Here is an 8899-nt window from a genome sequence, read left to right as displayed (position 1 = left end):
CGTGTTGGCCCATTTTCACTATCACCTTGAACGAGCACTAATGAAAATGGTTCTAGCTGCAAACAAAAACCAATGCCACATTGAGAGTTTTAAGTAGGTGATTTGGTCTATCTTAAGTTTCACCCATATCACCAATCCACCTTGTTCCGAGCTAAGAGCCGCAAGCATGCACCATGCTACTTTGGGCCACTCAAAATCGTAGCTCGAGTGAGTCCAGTGGCATATCGCCTACAATTATCGAAAGATTTCACATCCAGTCTTTCACGTGTCCTTACCTGAGAAAGCATGGGGGCTATGATGGTCGATTCCTCGCTTTCGGGGGATCTATAAGCATAGGCGAAACCAAGATTTTCATGTTGGGGGTTTTTATTAATAGTTAAAGGGTATTTTCAATATCATTATCATCAAAAACAGTTGTGACATAAGCAATAGGGACCGTGAGAAAAATGAATAATGGATGATAAATATTAGGACAGAATAAAAAAAAAATAGAGATACATAAAGTTTATTGTTAAAAGCAGTTTCGCCGTCAGCAACAATCGATAATATTGGGAAAACGATAGTGGTGTTGTCATTAACACTGTTTATAACATTCTTCCATCAAAACTAAACATCATAGATAATTAGTTTTTCCTACAAAAATTTAATAAAAACAAACAAGTGAAACGATATTTGGTGTAGTTTGTGAGGCGCCAAGGCCAACCATATACGCCAATCCAATAATACATCTTAAATCTAAATAGGTATAAATATGAAGAAAGAGTTAAAATTGATTGGGGACCATGTGCCCTCCTGGCCCTAAGAGCATCTCCAACGGCGGACGTCGCGGAAGTCCGACCGGACGTCCGCCGTAGTGAGGAAAATGGTAGGACATGGACGTCCCGTGCGCCCGTCGGATGGGCTCGGATATCCGACCGACGGGCGGGCGGACGTCGGCTACTGTGGCATGGGGTCGGACGTCACGTCGAGGTCGGACGTCCGACAAAAAATTAATTTAAAAAAAAAAAAAAAAAACTCTATAAATAGGGCTTGTTGAACTTCATTTCATTCACACCACTTGTGTTGACAAGTTTCTCTCTCTAATCTACAAGTTTCATTTCTACTATAAAATGGAGTACAATAGGAACTCCCCCACCACGAGCGGAGGAAACACACCCACGTTTCCCGCTGGAACGGAGGGAAACTTTAATGCGGGGATGAATCCCCAAATGGCAGGGATGGCAGAGATTACTCCCCAAATGTTCTACAATACGTACAATTGGATGAGTCAGATGGGTGGGGGCAGCGGGGATAGGTGGTATGACGCCAAATATGGCGAGGGTGGGTGGGATGATGCCCGGGGCAGCGGGGATGGGGAGTATGGCGCCAAATATGGCTGGGATAGAGAGTATGACGTCGGGGATGGGTGGGCCGATGCAGCACAGGAGCCCGAGGACGCCTAGGGAATCTGTCTATCGCCCATATATAGATTTGTTGTCCGACGATTCCCCTAGTACTGTTCCAGAGACTCAGTACGCCGGCATCGAGACTTTCTCTTTTGAGGAGTTGGGGCTATCGCCGATCCGTGAGACTCCCGATGAGGCGGAGCCTGCTGCAAGGGGCAGGGGCAAAGGCAAGGGCAAAGCCAGGGGCGGGGGAAGGGGCAAGGGCAAAGCCCCGGGCTCTTCCTCGCAAACGAGGGCTGAGGAGGAGGTGGGTGAGGAGGAGCGAGAGAAGAGGTCGATCTGGACCGTGTGGGAAAATGCCGCGCTTGCGAAGGCCTGGGTCGGTGTAGTCGAGGATCCCTATATCGGGGCGAACCAGTATATTGACTGATTGTGGCATCGCATTAGTGAGGCCTACCTCACACTCAAACCGGATGGGGCGAAGCCTCGCACTCCCGAGCAATGCCGGAAACAGTGGGATCGGTTGAGGCCTAAGCTCAGTCATTTTGCCGGCCTCTACCAAAACAACCTGCGCATGGCAACCAGCGGCATGTCTGAGGAAGATGTGAAGACCCAGGCCTTGTCCCAGTACCGCAACAAAGAATTGAAGTTCAAAGAGTTTGACCAATGGGAGGTCTTTCTCGTGGTCAGGAGTTCGCAAAAGTTTTGTGCGGGTGTCGACTCGGGCTAGAAGCGGACGAAGATCAACTCTTCCGGTGAGTACAGTAGCAGTGCTGGTTCGCACGAGCTCCCCGAAGCCGAGGAAGTGTCCCCGCTACCACGATCAGACTCTCGACGTCGTCGTCGCCCGATGGGGCAAAAGGCTACGCAGCGGATGGAGAGGGGAAGCAGCAGCCGCAGCGGTCCTTCGAGGTCGAATTGGAGGCCCCTGAAGCCCCAGATGAGTACGACCGTCTCGCCCGCGCGCAGCTAACGAAGACCCTGAGTCAGAACATGCATAGGTGGTTTAGCACGCACGATCCTGGGTACAAAAGGATGTGCAAGGATATGATCGACGCATGTCGGCGCGATTTAGGAATGCCACCAATTGATGATTATGGCGTCGAGATTGGGGGCGGGGACGTCGGAGGCGGCGGCAGCAGCACGGGCGACGGGGACGAGGAGGAGTGAGAGCCGAGGGTTATATTTCTCGACTTTTTATGATTATGTAATTTTTAAGTATTATGTAATTTTTTTTAAAGTATTATGTAATTTTTTTTAATGAAGTATTCGATTTTTTCCGTGTCGACATTTTAATTCCGTAAATTGAATAATTGTGAATTTAATTATTTTGCGGGAAGTCCTAGTACAGGGGAAGTCCTAGTGATGTGGCAGTGAAATGGAAAGTCCTAACGATGACGTGGCAAGAAGTTTTTGTGGGAAGTCCTAGTGGGAAGGGTGCCACCGGAGATGCTCTAAGGTGCTTATAAGTGTGGAACCACCTTACTTACTTACCAAACCCAGTCTTGATTCTCATTCAGTTTAGCACGATAATGTTACGGTGTTACAAATTCCGTATTCAGTGGGCATGATTACCAAAGGAGGAGCATGGGTTGATGTCAAGGATATGCACGGGAAGTTTCCCCATTGTAGCCTCGTGGGCAAGGCTGTTCCAACCGACGAGGCAATTGATATCGATCGTTTGTGACCAGTCTACGCAAGGGGTAAAACCGTAGAAGGAACGCAGTCAATTCCGATCAAGCACAGCTGAGATCATTCTGCACGTAAGTTTTATGTGGCCGCAAAAGCGGAGATTCGATGGTTTGAATTAATATTCGTCATTCAGCTCTTACATTGTGCACCTTTGCTCCATATTACATATGGCATTTGTCTAAAAATTTCAAAAAAGTGTAAAAAGATATGAAACATTCAAAGTGCTAAATGTTGGAATTTATATGATACTACCATTTAATGGTAGTTCTGTTGCAAGAATAAAATGATGCACACCTACGAAATACAGGAATATAACATTCGCAAAATCACATGAAATAGACTTTATTATTTAGAAACTTAGAATTTTTAACCAATTGCACCAGCAACTTTCACACATAAAAATGCAGGCAATAATCAGTCATCTTTCGTACAATGAAACAACAGTGTCTTACATAGGTAAGGACCAGCTTTGCAGACAACATCCCTATCACGATCTTTCGGTGAAGCGTTACAGTTCTCCAGCCCCGCGAGTGCCAGAAGAACCCGTTCCTTCGCGGCTGTGGTTCTGCATATGTTCCAAGCTAGTATGTCTCTGCACAGGGACACCTCTTCCTATCTTGTTACCCCCATTGGCGGCAGTTGTGTTTGATGGTACATTCTCCACTGGTGGAATATCGACCAAATCATTTTGAATTCCAAGGTTAGTTAAGTGATTATGAGAAGGTGACTGATAGTAACGCTGATCTTGTATTGGTACAGCAGCACCTGCTGATGTTTTAGAAGGACTACGAGCAAAGGATTGCATGCCTGTCGTGGATATTTCAGACATAGCGTGGAATATTGAGTTCAAACCAGTTACTCTTTTCACACTTTCTTCTGCCATTTTCACCTGTTTGAGAAGAAAACACTCACTTATTTTAGTAAAACCACATTTACCAAGGCTTGCGAAAAGAGATGCAACAGATCCTTCAACCAAAACTCATGTCGTATATGAATTTTCCAACTCTTAGGAATATGCACATAGAAAGAACATAGAAAGATGGATGACAGAGGCAAGTGACAATTAATTTGAGAACTTTCCAGCTAAGCTCACAGCTAAAAGGCTACAATCAGTGGGAAAAAAAGTCAAATTCTTACATAATAGAGTAGAGTAATCCTACTGAATAGCACGAACATGGGATTTTCTCTAATATAGATCCAGAATGTAGGACTTCAAAGTTAAAAGTGAGTGATGCAAAAGATTAAAAAATGTGTAATATAGTAATCAAAATATCATGTACTACTTTGTGTAATAAAAGAAGATCACAGGGAAAGTAGACGAGGTGTCTTAGCATCTTAAATAGGTCGCTTGGAATCTTCCATTTCAAACCATACAGCACTACAGCTATCCAATGATTTAACGTACCTTAGCTCTCAGGGTTTCAACGTCAGCCTTCAAAACTCTATTGTCAACAGCTGATTCATTGTATTTCTGATTTATGTCTGTAAAGCGCTTGAGTAATGTGGCATTTTCAACTCTTAATTGAGAGACCTGGGGAGAAGAAAGGCCAAGATATGATTAGACCTTTAGTGGGATAGCTTTCTAAATGAAAATGATGAATAGAACTTGTACCTGTGTCTCACGCTCAGACATATGGGCCTGCTTCCTCCTTCTAGAGCGGCGAGCTGATTCTCTATTTGAAATCATTCTGAAAATACTCAACAATTTTACTGTATTAGATAACACGAATTATTTGAAGCTATAGATAACAACTTATTTGGAACTATAACATAAGCTGCATATATTATGCTGGATACTTTCATACCATCCTGACAGTGTCCTTTGATTTAAAAACTTACTTTATCCTTATTCAGATATATTAAAGATATATATTGACTTATTAATCTGAAACTTCTCATAAAATATTAAAAACAGGTTATGACAATTCTGTTCTTACAGCATAGTTGCAGAGAATCCCTATAATATCACATATTTTTTTCAAATACAGGTGGGTAGATCATGTGGGTTGGCCATTATTGGCTACTAGGATAAGTGTATTTAACATTACAGTTCATTAACTAAAACATGTAGCTCAAACCACCAGACCTATTCCCAATCATCTCAAAGCTTAAAAAGAGAAAAAGAAAGCATGGTCATGTATGTGTGCTTATAGAAGAGTGTCACACATAATTTAGATGCTATCAGATCTAAGGCCAGTGATTAGTATCACGGATAGTTCATTATTTCCAAGGTATAGGTGAAAACCACGAGTGATATTCTCAATTATCCTACAGATTAAACAGAAAAAGAAAGCACATTCTCATTCTATCACAAAATATGTATATTATATTCTCAGAGAACTCAGTGGTTTTGGCAGGTCCTACAAAGTTAATCCACTAACATTACATTTTAACTTTTCCCATTGTCACTATCATTTATATATATATTATGACAAATATGTACCCCAGTATCCCCTTTCCCCATTATATATTTCTTCTTTTTAAATTTCTCTCTGTACCTTGCATGTTTAACAACAATCTGCATCCACTCCTGATATAAGATCTCTTAAAATGAAAACTTTGTAAGATATATACGACAGGGATAATCAACAACTTCAAGCTTAAATGCACTACTCCCTCCGTCCTACAAGAGTATGCACTTTCTAATTTTGGAAACTCTTTTTCTCTAATAAGGTGGGACCCATTCTACACTAACAATATTTTAATTACTTTTTCTTTCTACCTCTATAGAGCTTTACCAATTGTGCATTAAAACTCGTGTCCAATCAAAATTGCATACTCTTGTGGGACGGAAGGAGTATTATTTTGGGAATAATATATTAACTGTACTCCTTATTGCTTGATAATGATGTAATCATGCAATAAACAGAGGATATAAAAGCATACCTTCTCATGCGTTTAGCGTCAGCAGGGTCCATATTCTGACTAGCCTCAGTTTCTCCTTCATCGTCATCAGATTGGTCCCCAGAAGAACCGCTTGAGGTGGATCTCACTTGAGCAACAGATTTGGTTGAGCTTGAAAGAAGAGGTGGTACACCAACCGTTTCACTAAAATTCTCAACTTGTGTCTTTGATGAATCCTTTCCGCTTGCTAAAGAGACAGTAAAAACAACAAAGATTATGTAGGTTCAGTTTTTCAAATATTAAAGTAATTTTTTTCAATTAATATCCCATTAACTCCTCAGCAGCCTACTCACAAACCAAGCATTCCATACTGCATACATCTGCAGCAGTAGATATATGTTGTTATTTAAGTTTAGCATATATTTTATATATGAAGATATCCTTTCACTATTTCGAGAAAAATAGGAGAACAAAAACAGGAGTAAACCACGCTGCATGAACTACGGTGTCTGGTAATGAACCCTTCTACCAACCCTCAGGCATGTGAATTTCGGAATATCAATCAAGAAGTCGCCAACTGCTAAAGTTACAATTTTACTCCCATTTGCATCGTGCATAAATAGATGGATGGTGCATCTAAAAACAATAGATGACTGTTGAAATCTAGAGAGAAGCAAAGAAAAGAGAGAATAACTTATAGTATGACCCAGAAAAGAGTTGACTTAAGCATTACATGTAATTGATTCGACTATTTAGCATGAAATACTTCTTGCAGTGGCAGATAACAGAACAACATTGCATCTATAAACAAGAGCTGAATTACTGGAACCAAAGTGCCACAAATGATAAACGTATGGTAGTTATGCATAAGCACATCGTTGCATCTAGTCAGTTAAAGATGTTTGAGGTTTGAGTTCAGGTTCTTATTCTTTAAAACTACTTTTTATGAATCTCACTCTGACCCTTGCAGGTAACAAACTTCAGTCTTTCTCATATGATCTTCAAGAGATAGACTACTAGCATGCATACAAAAATGAGACGTGCCTTATTGTTGAAACTTGAAAATCAGACGCTAGCTTCACAGGAGTAATGAATAGACGGGAACATAGAAGTACTTAATATTTAACAACCAATTAACAGTAGTAACACAGAGGAAGTAGGGACGTATGTAATGTTAAGCATACTACTACTGTAATTTCCTCATTCCCCTTTACCCACTACATTTCAAATCTACCTAACTATCACATGCATGACACAATCGATGACATAAATCATGCCACACTTTGCGCACGTCCACGCATCAAGAGAATATTTTATGTTCATGTGAAAAGAACTTAATCAAATTTCACTAAGAAGTACCATAGATTTTCAATAACCTTTAGAAGAAGACGAATTGGAAACCTGAGATCCAAGGTCAGCCACAGCCGGAGCCGATGCATTAGATCCCGTAGCCTTGCCATTAGTTTCCTAACAATAAATAAGCAATAAGCAACTCAAAATGCCTAAATCTCAGTACTGCATATGATACTCACTCAACTCGTGCAGAAACAGAATAAATAACCTAAATTATAGCAAAACATTATCTAAGAGGGAAGAAGTATGAAATTTCGCCAAAGGCACAATCTATGAGCTAATAAACAGTAAGAGATCAGCTACAAACCAATTGAGCAAAGAAAACTCAAATAATTCACTGTTTCCCTAAAAAGTGGACTCAAACGATAAGGACAAAATCAATTGATGAAAATTACCCAAGTCAAAGCGACGGCGGCACAAGCCAAATCGAGGCGGCTTTTGAGGAGTGCCTGGTACTCCTGTGAATCGATCCGAAGATTCAGGGGCGCTTCCGCCGGCGCCGGCTGCGGCAGATGATTATCAATTCGATGGTGATGGTTGGCTTTGGTCTTAACGACGTCATCGGTGGGGAAGGCGGTGGTGATGCTGTGATCGGGTGAGGTGGCCTCCTGAAGGAAGCGCTGGAGTGCCCATTCCGATGGGCTGCGATTCATCCCGGCGGCGGAGGAGGAAGTCGGGTGATGTGCGTCATCATCGTCGTGAAGGAAAACTGGAGGCGCGTGGGTCGACCAGAATCCATCAGATATGTCATCCACTGAGAAAACGCTGTCCATCTCTCTCATCTTCCTCCTCTCTCTCACAAGAAAAAAAAAATGAAAGAAAGAATTTAGAAGTAGAATTCACCTTTTTGATGTGAAAAATAACCGTCGGAGTTTAAACTTTTATATAATATTCATATATTCCCTCTCTTCCGTCCAAAAATTTATCACATTTTTCCATTTCTGTTTATTCTAAAATTTTTTATCATATTTCACCGTTAAGTTTTAATCATTTTTGATAATGAACTAAATATTCCACTAATTTATTTTCACTCACATTTTATTATAAAACTAATACTTTGAAAATAGAACCCACTACCTACTAACTATTTCAACTCACGTTCCATTATATTTTTTAAAACTCGTGTCCGGTCAAACTATGACAAAATTTAAGGGACGGAGGGGAGTAAATGACACACTTGCCTTTGTATTCCCTCCGTCTTAATCAAGATGACCACTTTCCAATTTTAGAAATAAGCTCCTCTCCCATTTCTCCTCATTAAAATATTCAACTACATTTTTCCGCTCTACTTTATTCCACCTAACAACACTTCCTAAAATTTATGCCACTCAAGAATGTGGTCATCTTGAATGGGACGTACAGAGTACCATACAAGATAGAATATTTTATATTTTCCTTTTAGAAAAATATTCTCTCTTATATTAACATAAATATATTATTTTATTTCTCTATTTAATACGGTAAAATAATTTTTCCTATAAAATTCTATATCATAATCCAAATATATAATCACTAATGAGTTTCCTAAATCCTAAATTATTATCCAAAGGGGAGTGATCAATTGCTAACTCATCATTTAATTGTTAACTATTATTCTCTCCGTCCCAATAAATATGCAATATTTG

At 40.6% G+C, this 8899-nt stretch overlaps 1 protein-coding gene across 3 annotated transcripts; it reads right to left on the bottom strand.

Annotated features, from left to right (window-relative positions):
• Positions 1-3403: 3403 nt before the first annotated feature.
• Positions 3404-8105, bottom strand: LOC125214315 (light-inducible protein CPRF2-like). Of its 3 annotated transcripts, XM_089068831.1 has the most exons (8): positions 7670-8105; positions 7298-7388; positions 6275-6301; positions 5964-6168; positions 4690-4765; positions 4483-4608; positions 3843-3966; positions 3404-3740 (listed from the first exon to the last, which is right to left on the bottom strand). In XM_089068831.1, the coding sequence occupies exons 1-8, from the start codon at positions 8054-8056 to the stop codon at positions 3586-3588; spliced, it is 1191 nt and encodes a 396-aa protein (XP_088924957.1). In that variant the 5' UTR covers positions 8057-8105; the 3' UTR covers positions 3404-3585. The 3 variants fall into 3 exon arrangements, with proteins under 3 accessions (XP_088924957.1, XP_088924956.1, XP_047971238.1); XM_089068830.1 differs by having other exon boundaries at positions 3404-3966; positions 7670-8104; XM_048115281.2 differs by lacking the exon at positions 6275-6301 and having other exon boundaries at positions 3404-3966; positions 7670-8103.
• Positions 8106-8899: the final 794 nt, after the last annotated feature.

This window comes from Salvia hispanica, chromosome 3 (assembly GCF_029641045.1).
Source record: "Salvia hispanica isolate PSC_SH4W2 chromosome 3, Shi_PSC_v1, whole genome shotgun sequence".
NCBI lineage: Eukaryota > Viridiplantae > Streptophyta > Magnoliopsida > Lamiales > Lamiaceae > Salvia > Salvia hispanica.
This window is presented reverse-complemented; position numbering and strand designations above follow the sequence as displayed.